At 45.0% G+C, this 26,957-nt stretch overlaps 1 protein-coding gene across 7 annotated transcripts in view; it reads right to left on the reverse strand.

Moving 5' to 3' along the window:
• Wdr59 (WD repeat domain 59) overlaps window positions 1-26,957 on the reverse strand; it is a 73,348-nt gene that overhangs the window by 15,075 nt on the left and 31,316 nt on the right. For 4 of the 7 annotated variants that reach the window (XR_387752.2, XM_006531082.2, NM_001170743.1 and 1 more), the window contains exons 10-21: window positions 26,437-26,593; window positions 23,061-23,140; window positions 21,483-21,615; window positions 21,235-21,359; window positions 18,005-18,169; window positions 16,901-16,996; window positions 16,588-16,744; window positions 15,453-15,522; window positions 12,189-12,342; window positions 8,775-8,831; window positions 2,934-3,067; window positions 1,934-2,015 (exon numbers count right to left, since the gene is read on the reverse strand). Coding sequence is in view for 6 of the 7 variants with exons in the window: in XM_006531082.2 (XP_006531145.1) it covers window positions 1,934-2,015; window positions 2,934-3,067; window positions 8,775-8,831; window positions 12,189-12,342; window positions 15,453-15,522; window positions 16,588-16,744; window positions 16,901-16,996; window positions 18,005-18,169; window positions 21,235-21,359; window positions 21,483-21,615; window positions 23,061-23,140; window positions 26,437-26,593 (1,410 nt within the window). In the remaining variant the exon portion in view is untranslated. The remainder of the gene's footprint in view (window positions 1-1,933; window positions 2,016-2,933; window positions 3,068-8,774; window positions 8,832-12,188; window positions 12,343-15,452; window positions 15,523-16,587; window positions 16,745-16,900; window positions 16,997-18,004; window positions 18,170-21,234; window positions 21,360-21,482; window positions 21,616-23,060; window positions 23,141-26,436; window positions 26,594-26,957) is intronic. The other 3 variants (XM_006531083.2, NM_001170742.1, NM_176923.4) reach the window with 1 other exon arrangement.

The raw sequence follows: 26,957 nt of genomic DNA on the forward strand, positions 1-26,957 counted from the left end.
ACGTTCACAAAGTCTGGGCAGCTTGCTGGGGATCACACACAGAAAGAGTGTCAGGGCCCAGAAGTCAAGCAGAGCCCACATGAAGACAAGCGTCTCCCCACATCACTGAGACTGGTCTAGCCTTCCATACCAATTCTGTCAGAAAAGCACTGGGGAGGGAGGAGTTGGGGAGAGGAGAGAAGGAAGGAACGGAGACATGCAGGAAGAGAATAAGGAAGAGGGAGAATACTTAAAGGAAAAGCTGTAACCCTGTTGAGAGAATGTTCTTTGGGGTGGGGCAGTCTTCAATGATTTCATATCCCCCATGGGGGTAATTCTTGTGGTTCCCACACTATAAACCCCTCCAAGGCTGAAGGCCTGAGAGAACTTGCCTGGGGTGTTCTCTAGGACTCTGAGCTGGCCTTGGCTAATTCCTATTAGCTTATTTTGCCTTCTTAGTGTTCAGAGTCTGGTGGGTGGGGCTGACGGAAATAGATTAAACCATTAGGGAGTTTTTTTAAAGGGTTTCTGGGAGAGATGATATGATATTCATTACTAGATGAATGGAAATCTTAGAGATTTTTTTAATTAGATATTTTCTCTATTTACATTTCAAATGTTATCCCCTTTCCTAGTTTCCCCTCCAAAAATCCCTTCCCCCTTCCTCTCCTCCTCTCCCCGCCCCCTCCCAACCACCCACTCCTGCTTCCTGGCCCTGGCATTCCCCCTATACTGGGGCATAGAACCTTCACAGGACCAAGGACCTCTGTTAGGGATGTTTTTAATCAAATGAAAATCAAGGGAAGGCCTCCGTGCTGACTCACTCAGTTATGAGGGAAACTCTGAGCTGCTGGGAGAGCTGCTAGTGACTTCCAAAGCTCAGTCTTGTCATCAAGTAGAGAACAGAGAGCAAGACAGACAGGAGGGGCCTGGCGGTTGCCCAGGGCTGATGGGAAGAACTGACTGAAAGACAAGAGTTTCTTTTTATGGGTGATAAAAACACTCTGCACGGTTTCTAATGAGAGCACTGACAACACTAGGAACTAAGTATCTCACTGTAAGGGGCAGACTAGTGATGTGCAGAACGTGCAGACTAGTGATGTGCAGAACGTGCAGACTAGTGATGTGCAGAACGTGCAGACTAGTGATGTGCAGAACGTGTCTCAGTAAAAAAGAACAATACATGGGAACCTCCGGAGATGAAGGAAACGGACATCTTACACATACTGTCAGATTTTACTATTTAACAATGTACTACTATTTTACAAGTATGGGTGTTTTGCCCGCAGGTATGTCTATCATGCACATGCCTGGTGCCAGAGGAGGCCAGAAGGGGTAGCTGGATCCCCTGGGGCTGGAATTACAGATGTGAGCCACCACATGGATGCTGGGAATTGAACCAAGGCCTCCTATCAGAGCAGCCCGTGCTCCAGCCTTCTCTGCGTCTCTCCAGCCCCATGAAGTCATGTTTAAACTGAGCATCTCTACCTTGAAGTACACGCTGGTAAACTTTCTTATGAAATATTTTTTTAAAAATTAAAAAAAGTAATTGAGGTGAAATGACAAAGGTACAGACAGATTCTCAAATTTAGGCGACAATGATCACTGTGGCATTGAAAAATAAACCCACATAGTTTAAGGGAAAAAAGCCACTTAAGGATCTTCCCCACTTAGCACTAATAACAAAATTTACCCACAGGTGGCAGTGGTGGCACTTGCCTTAAATCCCAGTACTAGGGAGGCAGAGCCAGGCAGACCTGAGTTTGAGGCCAGCCTGCTCTACAGAGTGAGTTCCAGGAGAGAGAGGGAGAGAGGAAAGGAGGGAGGGAGGGAGGGAGGGAGGGCAGACTGGCAAAGAAAATAAAAAAGAAACTTCAAATAGTGGGCACACCTATCAGTGTCACTAGCTGACAATTGTCAAGGCCAGAACCTCACCAACACAGATTGACAGTACCTGGACAAGATCCTTCCTTCCCACAAGCATGGCAGAAGTGGCATTCTTCTGACATGTCTCCTGAGTGTCGTTCACATTCAATCTGAAATTAAAACAAACAAGACTAAGAAGGTTTCTACTTGAACTTCCCAAGAACTCCTCCTGATTTACCAGCCTAGGTAAGTGTCTCTTTGGTTGTCACTCAAAACACCTCCTCTATCTGACAGGCTGGGAAGGGTTAATTAGAGCAGGTGCTGCAGGGCTTAGGGTTCCCACCTGGGGAGGACCGGAAATACTCACCACTTTCAGGAGGAGGCAATAAGAAAAATATTAATTAGCTACCAGCTTTTCTGTTGAGTTCTCAAGGTTTGGGATTTAAATGTGTACATACTAACTGTGATTTCCATCTAAAAAGTATTGTGCTGTGGGTATATCTCAAAAGATAACACTTTCTGTGATGTGTTCAAGGGCTTGGAAGACCTACAGGCCAGCCTCTGCTCCTATTGTCTTTCAATAAAAGAAGGCTCTAAATTCAGCTTGCTGGACCCTGAGCTTCAGCAGAGACCATCGGTGGGCCCAAAGTTATGCTTTCAGTTAGGTGAGATCGGGGGCAAGGAGGGCCCACCAAGCTGGGTGCCTGACCTACACAAAGAGTGAGGTAAGAAATGCACACTTGGGCTGGTGAGATGGCTCAGTGGGTAAGAGCACCCGACTGCTCTTTCAAAGGTCCAAAGTTCAAATCCCAGCAACCACATGGTAGCTCACAACCATCTGTAACGAGATCTGACTCCCTCTTCTGGAGTGTCTGAAGACAGCTACAATGTACTTCCATATAGTAAATAAATAAATCTTAAAAAAAAAAAAAAAGAAATGCACACTCTTTGAAGCCACAGTTTATGGCAATTTGTTAGTCACTATCAAGAAGCTACCACACCGAGTTTCCCCAAGTTGTCTAAGACTTTACAAAGCTCTGCAGCTCCCAAGGTGCCGTGCCCCATGCCGCCTGGGCCCATGGACTTACATGTACAGCTCTCCCAAGGACTTATGAACGGGAAGGAGGCACGAGACATCCTGGATGATGACCTTGCCAGCAGCCTTAATGGGTCGGTTGCCGGAGTCAGAGCCTTCCCGCTTACTCTTCCACCTCCTCGATTTCTAAGGGAGATGACCAGAAGTGACTAACGGGGCCTCTGGAGAGTGGGAACCTACAGTTGCACAGTACATCATATTTGGGTCATTGGTCATTTGCAGAGACTTTAAATTACATCGTGCCCCACAATTACATGAAATCAGCATCTGTAGGAAATAAAAGGTAACAAATGGCCCAAAGCTCTTGATCCAAGACCCTCATGGGGAAACAAGCACCTACTGCAGGGCCATCTACATTCTGCAGGTGCTCAAAAATAGATACCAGGAAGCCAGAATTAATTAATTAATTTAAAAATAGCAGGTAAAGAAGTTAGTAAAGATCCCCCACAAACGGGGAAGGGGGACTTTAGGGTGTTCAGTACTAGGTTCAAAGTTCTTGCCTGAAACGATTCAAAGGTTTTTTTTTTTCTTCATAGACAGTTTCAACAGGGTTAGTTGATATTTTAATTCAGACACGACAGTGTGGGCTCTGCAAGGCTATTATGTCTGAAGACAGAGACACTGGGTAACATAAGACCTTGCTTTTGTAGCAGGCCTGAATTATTTCTATAAGCGATCATTTCTGAAGGTCAAAGATACTTAGTTGGGGAAACCCAGTTAACAGACATGGGAGACCATGGGCGCATGTTTCAGCTCCCAGAGCTGCCTCAGGAAGTGGCTGTGAGGAATGAGAAATGTCGTGGGAAACAAAAAGTCACAGAGTGTCGCCCCATCTGGCATCTTCAAAAAGACAACCAGTTATCGGAGCAATGTCCTATTTTATTTCCAAAAGTTAAAAGAGGTCACCAAAGACACTTGATTAAGCAAGGGAGCCACACAGTTATCAACAGGGGAGGCATAAGGAGCAACTAAAAGGGGCTTGCAGTTTGACATCAGAAAACTAAGGTACTGTGTGTTCTGCCTCAATATGGCCCTAGGCAAGCTACTCCTAGTTAATTACTTGCTGTGGATTTAGTCTCACAGCCGTCAGTCTTTCTTGTCTTATTAGCTAATGCTGAGCTCTGCTATCCAGTCTGAAGTGAGTAAGGTACAGCGAGGAGACACAGATGCAGATGCACAGACTTACTTAACACTGCAACCTAGAACTGCAGTTTCTGTGAATGCCCGTAAGTGGTCAGGAGCCACACCACTCACGTTTCCACTCCTGAGTTCTGTATAATCACTCTTTCAGGAATCTGTCTACGCCTAAATCCAGGCGTTTCAACCAATGCTCTAAGTGTCCACTGAATCGACTTCCCATACTAATCAATATGTCTTGGGACCTACTAAATGTGGGCCACCTGGGTTCCAGACAAGTAAGTGAAGTAGGTTAGCTGAAACACCTATGAATTGTTCATCATAATTATCCACACCTCTTGATTCTTCAAAGGGGGAGGGGTGGGGCAGGGGAGCCTTGACCTGTTATTATGGGGTAAGCCTCCAGTCTCCTACAGGCCCCAATTTCTTGAAGAAGAACTATGTCCATACTCCAGAACTACTATCCTTTTATCCAGTTGGGGCCGCTCACATAAGGGAAGGACATGTCAGAGTGGGCTGGAGCCAGGCAGTGTTAACTGAGACAAGACAGAAGTAGCCACAGGAGCATGCGATGCATGGCCGGCTGCAGGGATAACTTAGTATATGGCTATCCTACAGAGCAGCACAGAAATGCTTAATTAGTCGAAAACTACACACCCACAGGTCTGAGTATGTGAGTGGTCTGAGTACAGGTCGTTCAGTGGTGGCTGATAGTTACTGCCAAGCCTGACAATCATGATTTGATCCCTAGAGCCCATTTAGTGGAAAGAGAAAACTGACCCTCACCGGTTGTCCTCTGCCCTTCCAAGAGTGACACATTTACCCATGTGCACACGAGTGCACAAACACACAGAAGTGTAAAAAGCTTCCCTTTTCATTTCTATGCCAAAAAAGATTCCATTTGGAAGGGAATATGACCATTTAGTGTATCTTCTGGGTTGGACAGAAGGATGCTAAAAACACTGTGAATATGAAGTCACTGTGGCTCTTTAGTACAAAAAAAAGGGGGGGGGGTAAGAGCTTGAACAGGTTAACAACTCACAAAAGCTCATCTAATTATACAATTGAAAGAAATGGAGACCTTGTGAAGGGCAGACGGGGCCTGCTTTTAGAGCGCACTGAAAATAACCCTGCTTTCCTGACTTTGAAAGCAAACCTAACAAAAGCATTTTACTAATTATATGAAGGCTCATGTGCTGGGAGCAGCTCATTTGCAAGGAGACTAGCTCACTTGGCAACAGATATTGGAACAAGTCCAAGTGTCCCGGTATTTGATTTAGGATTTAAAGACTTTCCTGGTGTTAGTGTGTGTTAGTTCTGGCTCTGGACTGTTCATGCCGAGCCAGCAGGTACTCACTGCAGCTCCGTGGGAGAGGGGCATAACCTCCATTTTGTAAATGGAGACATGAACCTTACACAAGGTCACAGTTATGGAGCTGAAATTTAAATAGGTCTATCAAGCTGCTACGCTCCTCTGTGTGTGTGCAGAGGTCAACTTCTGGGGTCCCCCTCAATTATACTATTGGGGGAATAGGCACAGAGTCTCTTACTGAACCTGGAACTCACAAGATTGGGGTGGACTGGCTGGCCAATAATCTGTCTCTGCCCAACTCCAAGACTAGGGCTATAGCCACAGGCCTGATCACCGGGTCTGGCTTTTATACTGGTGCCAGGGATCCAATACAGGTCCTCACGCTTGTGTGGCAGGCACTTTACCACCTAAGCCATATACCCTACCCCAGCTAAGTCCACTTTTGCTGACTTGCTTTTCAGTACTGACTGTTATTTTAAGAATCAACAAAGGTAAAAAATTAAGCCCTCACTAATCTAATGTGCCAGTAATGTGAGTAGTGTGGTCTGTCTTTAAGCAGATCAGCATCAGGACATGGGATGCTGACCCTTAAGCATCCTTCTGTGACTACTTTCCCAGTCACTTCCCTCTCAGGCATTGTGAGCGTATGCTGCTAACTCAGGGCCGTTGGCTGAAGGAGGCCCTGTTGTTTGTTTGCTGTTAACAGCGGTGCTTACCAGGCTCTCTATTGCCAGTCTTCAGTTTGTGTTTGTTTTTGTTTTTGTTTTGTTTTCAAGACAGGGTTTCTCTGTGTAGCCCTGGCTGTTCTGGAACTCACTCTGTAGGCCAGGCTGGCCTCGAACTCAGAAATTCGCCTCTACCTCCCAAGTGCTGGGATTAAAGGTATGTGCCACCATACCCGGCTGAGTCTTTAGTTTTAAGAGAACAGTGACACAGTGTTGTCCCTGGGTAAAAGCCAGATTCACACAAGAATGCTAGGCTTCCCGCTGGGCTTAAGAATATGCCATGCATGCCTGTGTGTGGATGTGTCTGTGTATGTGACCCTTTGTGAGTTTATTAAGATTAGGCATCAGGGAAGAAAAATCAGAGTCCAAAGAGATGTCGTAAGATTCTTCTCCCATCTGCAGACAATCCCAATTGCAGGGTTATAGAGATCAGTAAAACAAACAAATCTGAGCTGCCAATTCCTTGGAAACAGAAAGGCAGTGGTATTCAGCAACCTTCTGCAATTATCCCTCATTGAATTATGGAAATTGGTCTGTCCATTTCCAAACAACAAACTTCCAGGAATTTCCATCTGCTACATATTGGATGTCTACAAGACGACTGTGGAACCTCACACAGCTACCTCAGCCTGCAATGGAGGAGATTCCCCAACATACCGTCACTGTGATTGTAGCTGCCACCAGGGATGAAATTCTAAGTGTAGTATGAGACAAACGCAAAAGTGTAGTATGGTTTCGTTTCTGTGGGGTTTTGGTTTATTTACTTATCTGGTTGAATTTAGCAAAGAATAACTGTAAGGCGCTGCTCGACAGCGCACAGGGGCAAAGCAGTGGTCGCTGTACTTTTGTTTGTTTTTAGTTTTGTAGCATGGCAGTTCTAACGTCTCCCCTTCAGGTTACAGGGATCATTCAGTGAGCCACCAAATGGCCAGTTATTCTTGAAATTCAAATGTAAGAAGGCTTCCTAAATGAAGATATGATACATTTTCAAACAGATGTTAGTTAGGGCCTTGGGTCCTGGATGTCCATGATGAGAAGATGAAGAATTTTTTTAGAGAGTTTCCTACACTTTGAGTAATAAGAAACATTCCTACCCCATCTGTTTTCCCTAAGCCTAACTTTCTCCTTAATACCTTGAAGTACTTTAGGGGTCTTTGCTGTCTGTACAGCTGTCAAGTAACATCACCAAGTTTCTCTTGGGATCTCTGCTTATGGAGAACAAGGAGCTACAAGGCTGAGGTGCGGTTACTCTGTCCAGGTCATGGAAGGGCACCATGGTCTAAAACTTTGCCCTTTGCCCTTCTGCACTGCTCCAGTCCCATTCTGATAGGTCTCAAGATAGATTCCTTTCTGTACTGATAAATGGGTACCTCTGGGAGACAAGGTCTTTCAGTGCTCCATCAACAGAAAATGCCCTTCCTCATAGATGGCATGGGAAGAGACTGAGGGAAGAGAGACAAAGCAAGGCAGACAGGTTATTGCACGATAAGCTCTGGGACCCTGTGGACATCCTGGGAGGTGGTTGTGGAAGATGGCAAAGAGGACAGGGAAGCGGGGGCTGGATGGAGGGAGCCACTAAGTGACAAGCACTATCCAGCTCGTGACTGCACCTCTACTGTTACTGCTACAATCTGAGGCAACATCAATGCCAGTAAATAGGTTAAATGTAAAATTAGCCCAAGAATAAGCCACCAACCGCTTCGCAGCAACCCCATCAACAATGCATAATCAGCAGAGTGGGCAGGAAGCCAAATGAGCTCCTATGTGAAGAGCGGTGGGAAATGGGCTTCGGGAAACCAGTGAAACTCAGCAAGGGAGCCGGATAGAAGCAAATGTTTGAGGAAAAGAGGCCATGCTGGTGGCTCGACCTGCAAGCTGTGGAGAAGTGGTTCTCGCTACTCAGGCTCCGGTTTCAACTGGTTTTTCTAGGACAGGGGTGTTGATGTGTTGCTCTAAACGTTCTTTATAGCAAATAAAATTGACTTGAGGCCTCAAGGCTGCCGTGAGGACACCTTGGCACTACTAAAACATGAAGGGGGCGGGAGAGGAAGACAGAGGAGGGGAAATGGCCAATAGGAATGAGTAGGAAAAGGAGGAAGGAACACAGAATGTCCATAGCAAATTTAATTATGAATGCAAAATACCAGGGTAAGAAGGAAAATTTGCTCCAGAAAATACCCAAAGGATAAAATCAACTCATACAGCCTGCCAATGAAGCAAGTAGGTCTCCCCTCTCTGTATCAGACAGAGGCTGTCAAAACAGGGCTAAATGGCAAAAGTCTCTTCTATCTTCCTCTGCTCCCCCCATGCCAAAGGCAGGCTTTTGAAAGCTCCATGCAATTTGCAGAAGTGCCCCAAGTGGTATCAGGTGAGCTGAAGCCATTCGGTCAGGGTGCCTTCCAAGAACCCAGTAGTGAGTTTCATTCGCAAAGAAGCCCATAGGTGATCCCTAAGTGTGTCCCCATTTGAAATACCCTGACTGGCAAGGAGGCAGTCCTTGGTGCCTGCCCCCGCCAGGTGAAAAATTTACTGCCGCTGGTCCTGAACACCAGCCAGCCTTTCATTCAGGTTCCTCAAAGCCAGGCAGGTGGCATTTTATTCTTGGGCCTCTGGTAGAGACAGGATTAGTCAAGGAGAGCATTTGCACAGCGCACAGTACCGGGAAGTCGTTAATTGCTTGTATGGACCAACGTCGCCGGGCAGAGCGAGGAGACATCTGTGCGTGAAAACGTTACACCCAGGAAGAGGAAGAAAAACACCAAGAAAATTAAAAGGGAAAAATATAGAATAAAATGAAAGTTTCCCCCACATCTGATGGATTTATAGATATATATGCTGCAAATGGGAACTGGGATGACTGGAAAGGCTGAGCCTACAGGTGGAGGGGTTTTTGCCCCTCCCCTCCCCCAACCCACCTGCCTCAAGCCCAGCTTCAGTTTTGTTGCCCCCTAGTCACTGTCTAGGATATAAGGAGGCTGATGCCAACAGGGCTCTGACAAAGGAACCTAGAAGAAGGGATGAGGGACTCTGGCAGGCCTAAGGTCCTGCTGCAAGTGGAGAAACAAGCAAAGAGTTTCCCCGTCGCCTCACAGGTGTGAAGAACACAGCAGAGCACACTCTTGTTCCTCCTAGGCTCTGTTCCCAGTGCGGCTGGGGAGCAGCTTGGTGACTGAATGTCTTAGTACCAGGACTGCAAAACCTATTCCTGAACAATGCCAGGGGACCCAGGAGCTAAGCTGAGAGGGCACTCCCTAGTACTCCAGCATCAGATAAGCAGTATACCATACTGTTTGTGGAGATCAGATCCTACTCCATTAACTTAAAGGCCTCTTCAGTTATTTACATCAGAGCTATTTTAGTAATGGAAACTGAAGCAGAGATGAGAGGCTGCAAAATTTGGAAAATGCCTATAGGTCAATGCTCAATATTTATTAGAAGATCCAGAATAAACAATATTTCTTTGGCCTAATCTGTGCTGTGCTTTCTGATCTATATGAGATTTGACAGGTCTTTAGGTCACTTACACTTAAGTTCTTAGTAGCAAACATAATTTCATCTAGAGAACACTGGGTGAATGCAAATTCAACCTAAGTCAGGCAGATTAAAAACACAAGAGAAATAAACCATGGTCTGCAGGAGGCTGCACGAGACCTGGGGAGCCCAGTGCACTTGCTCCTTGCTAGGCCTTAATGCAGGCCCATCTCGGTCCTTCTGCCTCCCTCTCCGAATACTCTCAGGGGCAGAGGTCAAGTGCACACAAGAAAAATGTGGACACAGAAAATTTCAGTTAGCTGGAAATACTTCCAGAGCAAAAGTGGTCGGTAATACGGATGCAGGCCTCCTGAGGAGAAAACAGTCCTCAGGACGGACTCATCGGCCTCCACAGCGAGGGCGAGGCCACACACAGGAGAGCATGGGGCTCCCACTGCTCCACTCCGTCAGCCTGCTCAGCTTAAAGAGACTACTGCATTACTGCATGAGGAAGCCTCAGGGAGAGGTGCGGTGGTTGCAAATTAACCACAAAACAACTGACATCTGTTTTGGACATCGTAAATACATTGAACCACATGAAACCTTTAGATCGAAAGTGGTTAAATATAAGCAAGTGCCCACAATTTACCTCCACAATTATTCTATGCCATTCTTGACTTGGGTGCCTGTGAATTCTCTAAGCTACACATCTATAACCAGCTAAGTTCACTGTGCATATATGGTATACATCATATGGTATACATCATATGGTATACATCATATGGTATACATCAGTGCAAAGGTTTCATGCTACACTGTGATTTAAAAAAAAAAGTGCTCCCCATTTTATTTGGCAGTTATGTAAAATACTTAAAGGCTACTTTCCTTGTCAGAGCAGACTAGAACAGCCCATTTCCTGTGGAGAAGCAGCATTCTAGGAGCTGGCCCACACTGAAATTTCATAGTCCTTTCTAGCTGCTAGGATGGTTAGCCACATGCTCTCTCGTGCTTCCTCATGAACACAGAGTGGGCAGGGAAGGGGCCAGACCATTGTAACTATGAATGTGGGCATCACTGGTGCCTGGCTCAGGAGCTCGGGCACTGACTACAGATGGGCTTTGCATGAGCACCAAGCCAAATATCTACATAGTCTGTTTTAGCCAATCAAATTGCAAGCATGGGTGGCAGCACGGGACAAGAATCAAAGGGGCATCCAGAATTGCCTCTGACTCTGGGATCTCTTCAAACTAGCCCTGATACTAAATAAAGCCTTCATTTACCTAACAGTAAGTTTACATGGCTTTTAGGCCAGCTAACTCCCCCAATTATCAAATCTACTCAGGTAACAGCTGCCTTGCAGGAAAAGGGGGAAAGGAACTAATTGATTTAATATGAATGACTTGTGGGAGATAGAGTTTGGTGGGTGCCTGAAGGAGGTCTGTGCCAGACACAGGGACAGAATTCCACCCGGGAGCTGGGGAGAGGGAGTGTGGAGGACTGAAGGCAGGCATGACAATAACTAGAGCCACATCCCTGTTTGGCTGGATGGCTTTGCCCAAGATTGGTCAGTCCCAAATGTCAGCTGCTGCCCCTGATGTCAGCCACATAAGCCCCGAGACAGTCAGAGCTGGTCAGCCATCAGTAGGAGCTGGGGGACACACCACTGCAACACATGTGGGGACACTTGCAATACTTGATGGAAAAACTATCCCTTGGATTTTAAATGATTCCGTTGTTAAAGCAAATTCTAATTACTGACAGTCATTATCCCTGTTTTGTGGGAAGCTGAAGAATTCTTAAGGCCACGTTTGTGCGGTAGGTCAGCAGAAATACTGATTGTCAGTGTTGAGGCCTGGTTCTCAGCTTGACAGCAGACAGACTTCTAGGCATTCCCCAGATCTGCAGGCTCCTGCCAGCTCAATGCTAAGTATTTTAGGGTCACTGCATCCTTAAGAACCCCAGAAAAGCTGGGCATGGTGGCACACACCTTTAATCCCAGCATTCAGGAGCCAGGGGCAGGTGGATCTCTATGAGTTCCAAGCCAAGCAAAGTTACAGACTGAGACCCCCATGTTTAAAAAAATAAATAAATAAGGGCAAGTCCACATAGCATTTGTACAGCCGATCCACTCAAATGAGACCTTAAAGTGCAGACTTAAGTAGAAGTAGAAACCCTTCTGGGGATCAGCTTTACACCCACAACTACAAAGCTCCAACTCCATCAAGATCTCCAGCTTTCAGAAGCTTTCAGCTTTCTGTCTGTTGACAGGCATCAGGATATCATGGGAGACCCAAAGTCAAATTATTCTACTTGAAATATGGGAACCAATTCAACTAATGGGGATTGCCAGGACAGATACTTTATACTACAGTGTAAGACACACGTCACAGTCTAGTGTAAGCACTGACCACCTCTACCCATCGTTTACAGTAGTGCAGACCAACTGAGAGCATCACAGCAATGACTGTTCCTACATAAACTAATTAGGAAAGTGAAAGACCAGGGAGGGATTACTAACTTAACTACTGTGCGTGGCACGAGTGGGACAGGAAACGAGAATCCAGCCGGGGTAAGAACTAAAGGCAATGGCTCGGACACTTACCCGTTCCTTGTAATAGAAGGAACTGATGGAGACCTGCTCTTTCTCACTGCGAGTTGGGCTCCCACTGTACAGACGCAGGTTCCCAGGGGCCTCGGTGCGGATCTTCATTGGTGCAATCAAACCAGTATGATAAGCAGACAGGGCTGAGAGAGACCTGTGGTTGAAATGAGAATTACCCATACTAACTGTATTCTCTATACTTGAGTATATTCTTAGCATTTAATGAAACTGAGAATATGGACATGGGAAGAAAAAGGGAATCCAACACACACACAAATGTAAAAAGCATTTAAAAAAATTGGGGCAGTCTGAGTAATTAAACGAAGCCCTGTCTCAAAAAAAATAGTTGAATAATTTAGGAACAAATATAATAAAAAAGAGTCACTAAAGAAGATACAAGGGGCTGGTGAGATGGCTCAGTGGGTAAGAGCACCCGACTGCTCTTCCGAAGGTCCAGAGTTCAAATCCCAGCAACCACATGGTGGCTCACAACCATCCGTAATGAGATCTGATGCCCTCTTCTGGTGTCTGAAGACAGCTACAGTGTACTTACATATAATCAATAAATAAATTATTTAAAAAAAAAAAAAAAAAAAAAAAAAAAAAAAGGGCTGGTGAGATGGCTCAACAGATAAGAGCACCCGACTGTTCTTCTGAAGGTCCTGAGTTCAATTCCCAGCAACCACATGGTGGCTCACAACCATCCCTAACAAGATCTGGCGCCTTCTTCTGGAGTGTCTGAAGACAGCTACAGTGTACTTACATATAATAAATAAATAAATCTTTAAAAAAAAAAAAAAAAAAAAAAAGAAGATACAAGATGGGCTGGCAATATGGCTCAGTGGGTAAGAGCACTGACTGCACTTCCAAAGGTCCTGAGTTCAAATCCCAGCACCCACATGGTGGCTCACAACCACCCGTAATGAGATCTGATGCCCTCTTCTGGTGTGTCTGATGACAGCTACAATGTACTTATGTATAATAATAAATAAATCTTTAAGAAAAAATAAAAAGAAGATACAAGAAAATGGAGAAATACTATAAAAAGGCATGACAAGATTCTACACCGATACAACATCAGATTTCTCTCAACGAATGCACAGAGTCAGTGTAACTGCAATTCCAACATGAGCAGACACTGCAGACACTAACAAGCTGACACAGTTTTATGGAGGTGTGAAGGCCTAGAATAGCCAACAAAAAACTAAAGGGAATAACCTTCGAGAACTTGCATCGCCAAACTTCAAGACTTAGCATAGAAGGCTACATTCGGAGTGATGAGACATGGTGAGAGATGTATAGATCAAAAGAATAACTAGGGTGCAGAAACAGACGGCCAATTTTCATGTGCAAAGGAAGGCAGGCTGCACACGGTGCTGGAACCACCGTTTATTTCTATTAAATAAAACACATGTCCACCCTTACACCATGCTGGAACACCAAAGAGCCTGAAATGAACCATGGACCTTAACCGAGGAGTTTACAGGCTCCCAGAAGAAGATGCGCCAGGCATCTTTATGACCTCGATGAAGACTGAGGCTTTTTTCTTTTGATACAATACAAAAATCACTAACCATAAAATTAAAAAATGATGAATTAGGCAGCATCAAAATTGAAATTCATGATCACTGGACATTATTAAGGAGGGAGGAAAGCCAACCATACCTTAGGACAGAGCCAATGCATATATTCAGCAAAGGATGTTCAATCAAAATAGATAGCTACCACAAATAAGGAAGACAGTGCAGGCACTTGAACAGGCACATCACAAAAGACGACACCCAAATGGTCGATGAGCCACACACAGAAGCTGCTCACACCGCTAGTCATTATTGTGGGAATGCAAATCAGAGCCACAAGGCAATACTCCCTACCCACCACAGGGACAGAAGCTGAAGGGCTGGCAACACAGAGAGAAGCTGTGCAGTCATCAATCCTGAGGCTTTGCTGAGAGGAAGACAAAATGCACTCTCCACTCAGCACAGACTTCCTCAAAGTTAACCTCATGCCTATCCCTATGAATCAGCAATTCCACTCCTTGGGTCAAGAAATTAGTAAATCTATGCAGGAAGAAAGAAAGAAAGAAAGAAAGAGAGAGAGAGAGAGAGAGAGAGAGAGAGAGAGAGAGAGAGAAAGAGGGAGGGAGAAAGAAAGAAAGAGACTTGTATATTTCATTTTACTCTTAATAGCCCCAAACAGGAAATGATCCAAGAATCCATCAACAGAAGAATGAATCACCCTGAGTTATGTTCATACAATGCAACTATTGATCCACGCAGCCACTCAAATCAGGTTCAATAACATTAAGTTGAACAGCGTAAGCCAAATATAAAACAGTTCATGCTGCATGAGTCTAACTCAATTTTGTTTAAAAATAGGCAAAACTAAAAGAGGGTGGCAGACATCAGGACAGTGGTTTCTTCAGGGACTTGGCAAAGGGACCAGGAGCTTTTAGAGGTTAGGACAATGTTCTATATCTTGATCTGAATGTGGGTCCCTGAGCAGTAAACTCTGGACTTTTACATTGCCAATTACACGTCAATGAAAGACTCACTGGAAAAGGTCCCCACGAGGGCATGTGGTCCCAAGTCCAGACCACTACTCATGGTTTCCCTTGAAGACTGGGTGTTAGGACTTTGGGTATTTAACCTCAGTCCTCATGAATCAAGGTTCCATCTGCCTGGTCTAATACAGAACCTGACACCCTCCCCCTCAAACAACAGCATCTGCTCTGATGTGGATTATAGACAGACCCTTAGTACACACCTTTAATCCCAAACAGTTATTTCTACTTGAGAGACAAAGTGACGAATCAGAGAAAGATTTGAGAGAAAGGATACACCCAACTTTCAAGAGAAAGGACAGGAGAGAGGACGCAGTTTTCCCGAGACACTTTGCAGAGAGAACAAGCTGGACACAGGTGAAGACAGACGGGTCAGAGAATGAGAAGGAGGCAGAAGATTAGAACAGATTGCTAGAGTTCATTTGAGACCAAGAATAAGTTCAGTGAGAAGCTGAGAGAAGCCAGTTTGAATCAGTCAGCTTGGAGAGGAGTTTGAGTTAGAACAGCTGAGTTGTAACAGCCAGCCAGAGACCAGAAAGACCTAGAACGGGTGAGCTTATATGACAATTACAGCAAGTGAATGAAAGTTACTTTGTCACCATACAGTAGAAATAAGTTAATTTAATTAACTGAAGAACTGAAATGAACTTTGCAAAGAGAGACTCAGAGATGCAGATTCCTGCCATATCTCCCAGACTCACCTAGGAGTAGGCTCTGTGGGAGACACTGCTCGATGCATCGTCATGGGTCGTGTGAAGTACACCAGGTAACCTGACAAAGGAGACACATGAGTACTGTCAGTGAGCTGGACACGGGAACCCCACAGCAAGACTGGGTAATCCTTTTGTTCTCTGAGACAGGGTCTCACTAGCAAGGGCAAGCTGGAATGGAAATTATAGCAAGCCTCCAGCCTCAGCATTCTAAGTACTGGGATTAAGGCATGAGCCTCCATGCCAGGATTAATAACTATACTTAAAATGTATATATAAATTCGGTGGTACTGGGGATTGGCATGCACACATGCCAAGCATTCTTACCACCAGCTTGGGCAGGCTTTTTCTCTATTTCAGTATACCTGAGGCACATCTCCATAAACTGCCAAGGCTTGTGACTACACTAACCCTTAAAGGGACAAAAGTAAGGGTCTGCTAGATCTAGGAGAGGTGAAAGAATTAAGGCTTTAAGCAGACACAAACTCAGGATGATCAGAACTAAATAGTTAAGACTTGGATTATGGCAGGCCGGGCGTGGTGGCGCACACCTTTGATCCCAGTGCTCGGGAGGCAGAGGCAGGCGGATTTCTGAGTTCGAGGCCAGCCTGATCTACAGAGTGAGTTCCAGAACAGCCAGGGCTACACAGAGAAACCCTGTCTCGAAAAACCAAAAAAAAAAAAAAAAAAAAAAAAAAAAGACTTGGATTATAGCAAACATTCTTTTTTACAAAAATTTATTTGTTTTACTTATATGCATGTTCATGTGTCTCTCTATGTGTATGCGATTGTGTATCCAGGTGCCTGCTGAGGCCCAAAAAGGATGTTGGATCTCCTAGAACTGGAAGGTCAGGTGGCTGTAAGCTGCTGGACATGGGTGCAGGGAACTGAACTTGAGTCCCCTGAAAGAGCAGCGAGTGCTCTGTCCTGCTGAACCATCTCCCCAGGTTCCCTGTAAACATTCTTAGGCTATACTCACAGATACCAATTTAGCATTGCACCATATGTTGTTCTGAGTTCTTGGGAAGTAAAAAGCAAACATTTTCTGATAATTAATACAGAATATAAGCCTTTCTTAGCTACACTCTCTCAGAGTTGAGAGCCAAAGAACAACAAAGAAACCAACCTGCTCCACAGAACCTGGCCCCAGAGGTCCTAGGAAAGGGAATGTTGGCATCCTGGTAGGAGCCGTAGGCAGTGGTCACCCGTGCAAATGTCGGCAAGGGTGGTGTGACAGAGTTTTGGAGTGCAAATGGGTTGCTAGAAGCACTGTCCTCTTGGTTCTGAAATCAAAGATAAGCACACTAGAACCCACAGTGTATCTCTAAGTTGGATTACAAAACAATGGTACAGTACCACAAAGGGAGTCAGGGTCTTGGGATAAGAAGTGGGACAAGATACTAAAGCACAGGTTGGCTCAACAAGTTCATGGTTCCCACCACAAAAGACTCAAGGCACGAGACAAGCTGGCGCAGGCAAGGCTCCAAACAGCTCTGGTTGCGTTTCACTTTCTGCAGTGAAGTGTCCTTTAGGATCTGGAAAAAAACCAAACCTCCATCAGGGAGAGAATCAGCCATCCATATGCTTCCTGCTTGGCTATACTCTGCAAAGTGCCCGGGAGCGTGACGGCACAGGAGCCAGCACACGGCCAGGCCTGGGGCGTCTAGTGGTCCCCACAGGTGCTCAAGGGAAGAGGTTTCCAGAGCCTTACACAGACTACAATGACTACTCTCTCTTTCTAGTGAGTTCTACAGTTTCCTTCCACACATGAAAAATCTCATTGTTTTAAAAACACCGTCACTGGGCTGCAGAGAAAACTGCTTCAAGTGATATAGGCCAGGGCAGAGACTTCTATTCAGCAAAAGTTAAAACATATTGTTATATTTTTATCCACTAAACAGTAACAGAGATATAAACTGACACCCGCATTAAGACGGACACATTAACGGGACCACTGCCGTCACTGCCTGCACGGTGGTGCGCCTCCTTCAGACTCACAGCTGCAGCACATATAAAATTCACAACTGTATAGAAGGCTTGATATCAAAAGTAAAAAGTGTAAAATATCTCATTTGAGGGATTGTGTCAGGGTCTCATGTAGCCCAGGCTGGCCTCAAACTATGTAGCTGAAGATAACCTTGAATCCTGATCCTCCTGCCTCCCATTCGAGATGCTTGGATTACAGGACTATACTAACTGGCTCATTTTCACTAATTATATGTTGGCATGGTAATATTTTTAAAATGTGCCAGGTTAAAGAAAAGTACTATTAAAATTAATTCATCTTAAAATTATTTTATCCTGGTCTACAGAGCATGTTCCAGGATGGCCAGGGTTACTCTGGCCAAAGAAACTCAAGGCAGAGAAACTCTGCCTTGCCGCTGTCTGCACCAAGTGGGCAGCCAGGACAGTGGCTATGAAGCAGGAACTGCAGCATTCGGGGAATGGGCAGCTTCCACAGCCACTGCTCCACGTTTGTCCTCAAGCTCGCCACGGCCTGTTACAGCCACGAGGAGAGACTAACGCTGGGAGCCCAGCCTCACCTTCAGCAGCTTGGCCTTCACGGCAGACGTGATAGTGGTAGGATTAATGAACTGGAAGGAAGGAGCAGCGTTGTTAGGGTACTGCGCCGGGAAGGTCACCAGCATCTTCACACGGTGGTTGCTGCAGTGCACAGACACTGTGCAGCTCCGGTCTGCAGCGTCCATCTGCAAGACAAACAGCAAAGGGACTGCAGAGGCACCTGCACACCTTATCATACTGTGCCGCATCGTCTTTGCGGTGCTGAGCCTCAACGCCGGCCTTGAATAGGCAAGACCTGTCATGTCCCTGTGAACCACACCCTCAGCAAGACACAGATTTTAGCAATCAACACAAATGCTCAGCTCCTAGTAACTGAGTGAAGGGAAATACCTATAAAGGTAAATAAGTTTGAAAAATAATTCATTTTCAGAACAGATTTTTAAGTTTTAGTACTGGTTTAAATAAATTCATATATATATATATATATATATTATTTTTTAATTTTATGTGTATAGGTATGTCTGTATACTGCTCATATGTCTGGTGCCTTTGGAGGGCAGAAGAGGGCATTGGATTCCCTGAAACTGAGTTATAGAGGTTGTGATCCATCATGTGGGTGCTGGAATGGAACCTAGACCCTCTGGAAGAACAGCAGGTGCTCTTAACCAGAGAGCTATCGCTTCAGCCCCAAACGCAAAATATTTTTATCTTTAAAAAAAAAAAGCATCTCAAAGTTGCAATGCTGACTAAAACTTGTATACTTAATTTGTGATGAAAAAAAATAAATAAAGCAAGAAGTTGAAAGACATAACCCGAGTCAACTTAAAAACTCCTGAGAGAATGGATAGCAGAAAATAAAATAGTGACTGTGGGGCCAGGGGCAATGGGGTGTGGGATGGGTAGGAGCAGGGGCAATGGAGAGTAACTGATAACAGGTATAGATGTTCTTTTAAAAGACTTTCTATCTGTATGCATGTGTGCCACATGCTTGTAGTACCCACAAAGGCTTGGGGAGGGACTCAGGTCCCCTGAATTAGAGTTACAGTTATGAGCTGCCATGTGAGTGCTGGGAACCTAACTTGGGTCCTCTGAGAGAGTGGCTAGTACTCCTAATTTCTGATCCATCTCTATAGTTGCATAAAGGAGTTTTTAAATTTTTTTTGAGACAGGTCTCACTATGTACTCCAGGCTAGTCTGGAATTTGATATAGAGCTAAGGCTGACCTTGAACTCATGAACGTCCCTGAGTGTTGAGACTACAGAAGTGTGCTACCACACTTGCTGGTTACAGTGTGGTGGTTTGAATAGGTGTGGTCCCCATAGATTCCTGTATTTGAATGCTTGGCTCATAGAGAGTTGTACTCTTAGGATCTGTGGCCTTGTTGGAGGAAGTGTGTCAGAAGTTCAAATCAGTTCTCTCCCAGCTGCCTGCAAATCAGGATGCAGAACTCTTAGCATCTTCTCCAGCACCATGTCTGCCTGCACACTTCCCACCATGACAGTAATGGACTAAACCTCTGGACTACAAACCAGCCCCAATTAAATATTGTCCTTTATAAGAGTTGGCATGGTTGCAGGATCTCTTCACAGCAATAGAAATCCTAACTAAGACACAGAGGTTTCTTTGTTGAATTCTGTTTTGTCTTTTGTTCTGGAATTAGGCAATGGTGGAAGCTGCACAACTCCCCAATCAAGGCCTTTCTGAAGGCTGACCACCATTGTTCTCAGCAGACCACCACTGTTCTCAGCAGACCACCACTGCTCTCAGTAGACCACCACTGCTCTCAGTAGACCACCACTGTTCTCAGTAGACCACCACTGCTCTCACCAGATCACCACTGCTCTCAACTGGGACAACAGCAGTGCAGGCTAAGCTGATACAGAGAAGCCATTAAAGTAGCCTTTAGGTCTGTTGATTTCCATTGTGGCCAACTAGAAAAAGCAACTGAAGTCAAGTTAGTGAAGAGAGCTAAACCTAAAAACCTCAACTATTCAACTACATTTAAATATTCAAATATTATGTCTTCCCACCAAACAGCTGCTGGCCTTTGAAGTCATTTTGTACCTTGTGTCTCAATTTCTTCATCTGTGAAGCGTGATAACTCTGCATTACAAAACAGCTTTAAAGACTAAACAAATCACAGCACTGTAGTACACATTCCTATTGTGAATACCTGAGCTCCCAAAGCCCTTCTTGGAGTGATACTCAGGTCTCTGAAACAAAGATTCTTGAAGTCTACACACACACACAGACACAGACACAGACACACACACACACACTGTTCCACATTGAGAGCCAGGCCAATCCAAGGCTTTCAGAGGCCCCGCTGAAACAACAAAAAGAACCAAGTTTTATGTTATGTCCTTGCTCAGGAGCAGACTTGGCAAGGTTTAGTCTGGGGCTGCGGTCTGGGCATCAAACAAGTTAAGGTTTTGGTTCCTGGGTACTTGGCTTTTCCCCTTGAAGAGACTGGAGTTATCAGTCCCAAGGCCGCTGTGCTGAGCATGGGGTATCACAAGTACATTGCAGACCAGGCTCCCTTCGTGCAACACAGCAGCTTGATTAGCATCTTGTGGACTTTGTCCCATTGTGTGACAGCCAGTTTCTACTGACTTCATCCCATGTCTCCCCTGGAAACTGTATATGTGAGATGCTGTATTTCTTAGTAAGTTTGCTTAGCCTAAGACATAGCTTGTGCAAGACCTCCTGATCCCAGGTTAACGTTTTCTTTATTGTCTCATCTTCTGGCCTCACTCTCCTTAGATTCTGTCACTGAAGAACAACCTGCTGATCCAGGTCTGCTCCAAGTACTAAGTGAACAAGAGGCTTTGGTCATCTTCTCACTCTGAATTTACAGAAGAGGAAACTAGCTCACAAAGGGGAGATGGAAGAGCACAGTATAATAGCATGGAGAGACAGGAGCTGCAGCTCCAAACTCAGCTCTGCCATTAGCCTGCCCCGTATTCCTGACAATCAGCAGGCCTTCCTTGAGCCAATATCATAAAATAAGGGGATAGAATTCTGGGTGCTACGGAGATGCTATGGTACATGAGCTTCAAAAAATGTCTATGTTTTTAAAACTTCTATTTCTACAGAAACGTGTGAGTTAAAAATGAAGACTGGAGCTAGAGAGATGGCTCAGCAGTTAAGTGTGCTTCTTGTTCTTCCACAGGGCCAGAGTTCTCAGTGCCTGTGTTGGGCAGCTCTGACAGAGACTCTGACAGAGACTCAGTGTATAACTCTGCCTTACCTCCACATTGACATTCCGGATCTGCACGTTGATCAAGGAGAACTCCTGTTGCAGAGTCTGGGGGAGGCCTAGTTGGTCTGATCTCTTCTCTTCCAGCAAACTGCTGGGAGGGTCTTCCTTTATGGCTACCAGGAGAAACAGGCAATATTGGAAATGTTTTAGAAATGTTTTAGTCAGTTCTGGGGTCTCTGCTATGTAACTCTGGAACGCAGAGTGGGGTCCCTCCCCTAGGACATCAGTTACATTACCATCTTCCTCTCCATGGCTTAAGCTGGGCTGGTGATCTATGTCTTGAGGATGTGGGGTCTTCTCTGGTTCCGGCAGGAGAGAGATGCTCTCAATGAACTCATCAACACCATCCAGTATGTCATTGGCACAGAGCTGAAAGCAAGGGCAAAGGGTGGTGTGCAGAGTAGGCGTCAATGCTGAAGTGTTTTCCTAGTGTGCCCAAAACCCTGCGTTTGATTGACAGCAACACCAAAAACCAAAAAACCAAAACATAAGGATAAAGATGTAGGGCTAGAGATGTAAGAGAAATGGTCACTGTGTCTGACTCAAGAGTTCTTTCTTTAAAATGGGAATCATAAAGGACAGAGAGTAGTCAAGAACTGGCATCCTCGAGCTGGGGAGATGGCTTAGTGGTTAAGAGCACGGACTGTTCTTCTGAAGGTCCTGAGTTCAAATCCCAGCAACCACATGGTGGCTCACAACCATCTGTAATGAGATCTGATGCCCTCTTCTGGAGTGTCTGAAGACAGTGTATTTACATATAATAAATATAATCCCAGCACTCGGAGGCAGAGGCAGGCAGATTTCTGAGTTCGAGGCCAGCCTGGTCTACAAAGTGAGTTCCAGGACAGCCAGAGCTATACAGAGAAACCCTGTCTCGAAAAACCAAAAAAAAAAAAAACCAAAAAAACAAAAATATATACATATATAATAAATAAATCTTTTAAAAAAAAAGAAGAAGAAGAAGAACTTGTACCCTCAAATAGGTTTTACCCATCACCAAAATTCCTTGGTTAAATAAAAAGGATAATTGACTCTATTATCATATTGTCTTTTTCCACCATGATCAGAGTAAAAATGCTGAGGAAAAAAAATCTACTTAAATTCCAAGTCTTAGTGGAGTTATTCAGTTAACTCACAAGTACAAATACCATAAGCCCAAGCATTTGGACCAAATGGAATATTCTGGAGAAAAACATTTAAAAAGTGATAAGGTAGCAGATTTGACTAAAATGCTCAGGTGAGTTTAAACTAAGCAGTGCTGTAATCTTCGCCCAGCATTTCCCATCAGCCCTGGGGGAGCTGGTGTGAAAGATGCTCTCAATGCTGTTGGGTATGAACTGCCAGTGAGCCATGCTTCTCACCGTCAGGTGATCCAGCCACTGGATGAGAAGAGGACTGTCCCATGACGGTTCAGAGCGGCACACCAGTACCACTTCCATTGATGTCAGAAACAAATGCTCATATGTGAAAGCACTGGAGGGAGCTTCACAGAGAAGGTGGTACTGACGAGCACAGGGCAGGCTTCCCAATCATGGGGAAGAGACAAATGAAAGGCTAAGCCATGTGCTCACTGTGGTATCCATCCTGTCCAATACTAGGACAAAGGGGACACGCAGAGAGTCTGTAGCCTTACATGCGTAGCCTTACAGTGAAGACTACTTTGGTTCTGAAGACCCCAAGCCCGTGGCCACACAGGCCACCAGCCCACCACAGGCACAATGTCAGCAAACATTCTCTGATTTTTTTTTGTATCTTTTGGTTAAATTTCTAGTGCATCCACTTAATATTTCTCTATAATACCACTGAATACATACCCTCTGCATTTGATAGTCCACTCGCCACATTCTCAAGGTCTGATCACGGGACCATGTAACCAGTTGATAGTCCTTGGATCCTAGAAATCACAAAAAACGAACAACCAAAAAAAAAAAAACACAAAAAAACAACAACAAAAAAATCCACTGAATCAATATTGTTGGTCTCACAGAAGTCAAAGATCTTGAACCAGACCAATGACTGACTGTAACTAACATTTGTAAATGATGATGTGTGGACAGAGGGGTATACTTTGGGACACACTGTGACACACTATAGCTCCCAGACTGAGATGTTTTCTATGCCTTGTTTGGTTTTTGTGTTTGTGTGTGCGTTTTATTTTAGACACCAAGTTGCAAGGGCAGAAGGTGAGGAGACAGGGAGATGAGAGAGACTGGGGCCCATGATGTGAAACTCATAACAAATCAATAAAATGTGTTTTTAAAAAAAATCATTCAGATTTGACATCCATTTTGTTATAGACAGCAGTGGAGTATGATTCATTCATCCATTCATTCATTCATTCATTCATTCATTCATTCATAGTACATACAACCAACAAATAGTTACTACACACCTTAGTCTGACAGGTACCTGCCTAGGCCCCAAACAGTGGCATGAATGAGATTATCTAGCTTTATAGAGCTCCCATTCCAATGGTGGGAAGAGACCAGCAGATAAACATATAATAAAATCCTGGTGATAAGCAGCAGGAGAGATAACAGCAGAGGCTCTTCAGCTAGGACTCCCTGGGGAAGTCTCAAAAAAGCAGAAACATAAATGAAGTGAAAGAATAATTGACAAATTAACAGACAGAGTGTGACACTAAGACCTAGTGTCACCTAAACTTTCACCTCTGCAAATGTGCTCCCAAGGAGCTCGTAGGCGTGTAAAAATAATTGTGTTCTATGCATCGTGGGATCTCATTGTTCAAAATGTTTTTGTTTTTTCTATTTTGGTAAAAAGATACATCTCTTTATGAAGTAAATACTCAGCCTTTCAATTCTCTTGATCAGCTGAATCGTGTTTTTTAGATACTGGGTCTAAAGGGATGATTCAAAAGTTTAGGGTGCTCCACGAAACAGCTTATAAAGCCTGAGGATACTAGGGTAACTCCAGAGCATCTGCAATCTCCCTCCTGGCCAACTTCACACAAAAAAGAATTCAGAATAAATTTCACTCAATTCCCTCACTTCATACATGGGGAAACTGAGGCAACAGACAACATGCTCTGTACTCAGTAACAGGGTAAGTGGGCTCTGGACTAGGGTGAGTCTCCACATCAGTCCCTTCTCTGCATTTTCTCCAGTATTTTAGTTCTGCCTCTCTGAATCACTGCTGAACCCCACTATCTTGTCTCATGTTCATGGGCATCAATGCTTCGATCCAACATCTGTCCTCACATGCACGGGCTTTGAGGACAGGGTCGACCTGAGTGTCCTGTAAATTCAGCTCCAATCCCTGCACTTTCCATGCCATTCGAACTCCCAAGGGTCCTTCTCACCACTGACTTCCTTCACACAGCCTCTTCCTGCCTTCACCAACTCTCCATTCTACTCCTTGTCCTGGGCGTAGCCAGCAGTTCCTGCTGCCTCCCTTATACCACCTAGGTATCTGGCTTCTAGCCTCAGCCTGCTTTGCAATTTCTCTCCTAATGACCAAACATCTTCCTTTTTGTTCAATTACATGTTTTTCTCTCTCTTCACTGTGATCCTTCAGCAACACCCAACCCTCTGACTACTGGTTCTTTCCTATTCCCTTAGCTGCCACGTCCTGATCCATTCCCACAGTGCCGACCAAAGCCAAAGGCATGAGGTGCTCGCTCCAACAAAAACGCACTGAGAAGACATGATAGTAAAAATATACCAAAGCAACAGTAGGTCGGGAAGAAGGTCGAATTTAAGCATACAGTCAGAATAATTAAATTTGTGGAAAGCTCAAAAACATACAAATTCAAACCAGCTTTAGGGATTCACAAATTGGTAGTGAAAGCCAGGGGTATACCTTAGCAGCAAGTCCTAGGTTTAATCTCCAGAACCAACAGACAGACAGACAGACAGACAGACAGACAGACAGACAGACTGAGTAGTCAGAGAAGAAGGCAAGGAGGAGAGGAAGAGGGTAGGTGGAAAACTGCTATTGGTTTGTTAAGGTTTTATGAGTTTTGGGGTTTTTTCGGGGAGGATTGTTGTTTGTTTGCTTTCAAGACAGGGTTTCTCTGTGTAGCCCTGGCTGTTCTGGAACTGGCTCTGTAGACCAGGCTGGCCTCGAACTCAGACATGGTCTGCTTCTGTCTCCTGAGTGCTGGGATTAAAGGCATCAGCAACCCCCACAGTAAAAATTGCTATTGTGCTGACACCATTGCACACACTAGCAAGATTTTGCTGAAAGGACCCAGTTAGAGCTCTCTCTTGTGAGACTATGCCGGGGCCTAGCAAACACAGAAGTGGATGCTCACAGTCAGCTATTGGATGGATCACAGGGCCCCCAATGGAGGAGCTAGAGAAAGTACCCAAGGAGCTAAAGGGATCTGCAACCCTATAGGTGGAACAACAATATGAACTAACCAGTACCCCTGAGCTCTTGAGTCTAGCTGCATATGTATCAAAAGATGGCCTAGTCGGCCATCACTGGAAAGAGAGGCCCATTGGACTTGCAAACTTTATATGCCCCACTACAGGGGAATGCCAGGGCTAAAAAGTGGGAGTGGGTGGGTAGGGGAGTGGGGGGGGAGGGTATGGGGGACTTTTTGGGATAGCATTGGAAATGTAAATGAGGAAAATACCTAATAAAAATATTTTAAAAAAAAGAAAAAAAAATTGCTATTGTGGGCTGGAGAGACAGCTCAGCAGTTAAGAGCAGTGACTGCTCTTCCAGAGGTCCTGAGTTCAATTCCCAGCAACCACATGGTGCCTCACAGCCATCTGTAATGGGATCTGATGCCCTCTTCTGGTGTGTCTAAAGATAGCTACAGTGTACTCGTATACATACATAAAATAAATTAATAAATAAATCTTTTTTTAAAAATTGCTATTGTTATGGCTTGGCTCTGGAAGATTCTAAAGTCTTTGGCCCTTGAAATGATTAAAAAAACAAACCAAAATAAAAACCACCTCTTCAACCTCTTCCTGGAGCGGATCTCTTCCAAGCAAGAGAGACACAATGGAAGTTGGAGAACAGAACTAGGGAGAGGGAAAATGTTGCACACTCTGTTTATTCATCTCTAATTCAACACAGCCCTCCCTCCCTGCCTGCCTTCCATTCCAGTCCCTAGAGCCAGCCCTGGTCTGCTAGTTCACTATGACAACATGACTGGCAGAGATGTCCAGCAGAGCTCAGGAGAAAATCAGAGCACAGCCCTCCCTACTCACTCACCTTCCTTCTGCCTCCTCCACTGGAACTCCAGCACCACGTCATCATGACCCACAAAGGTGTGAACTGGAGCGTTCAAGTCAGACGCGTTCCACAGGAGCAGGCTGTTCTCCCTCCGCAGCTGGGGAACCATCACGGTCACTAGCCCGTTGCTGAAAGGCTGCAGCCAGGAAGGGGAAGCTGGGCTTACTCCATGTGGAATCAGCCGAAACCAAACCAAAGCTGGAACTGTTCCTAACTAAATCAAGCTACATGATAGACACCAGGCATGGTGGCTCGGGCCTGTAATGCCAGCACTGAGAAAGCAGAGGCAAGAGAATTGCCACACCTTTGAGGCTAGCCTGGTCGACATCTCAAATTACAGGCCAGGATAGCCATGGCTACACAGGAAGAACCTATCCTTTTTTTGTTTTGTTTTAAGTTTACGAGACAGGGTCTTTCTGTGTAGCCCTGGCTGTCCTCAAACTCACTCTGTAGAGCAGGCTGGCCTCGAACTCAGAGATCCACCTGCCTCTGCCTTCTGA

This window comes from Mus musculus, chromosome 8 (genome assembly GCF_000001635.26).
Source record: "Mus musculus strain C57BL/6J chromosome 8, GRCm38.p6 C57BL/6J".
NCBI classification, from domain to species: Eukaryota; Metazoa; Chordata; class Mammalia; order Rodentia; family Muridae; genus Mus; species Mus musculus.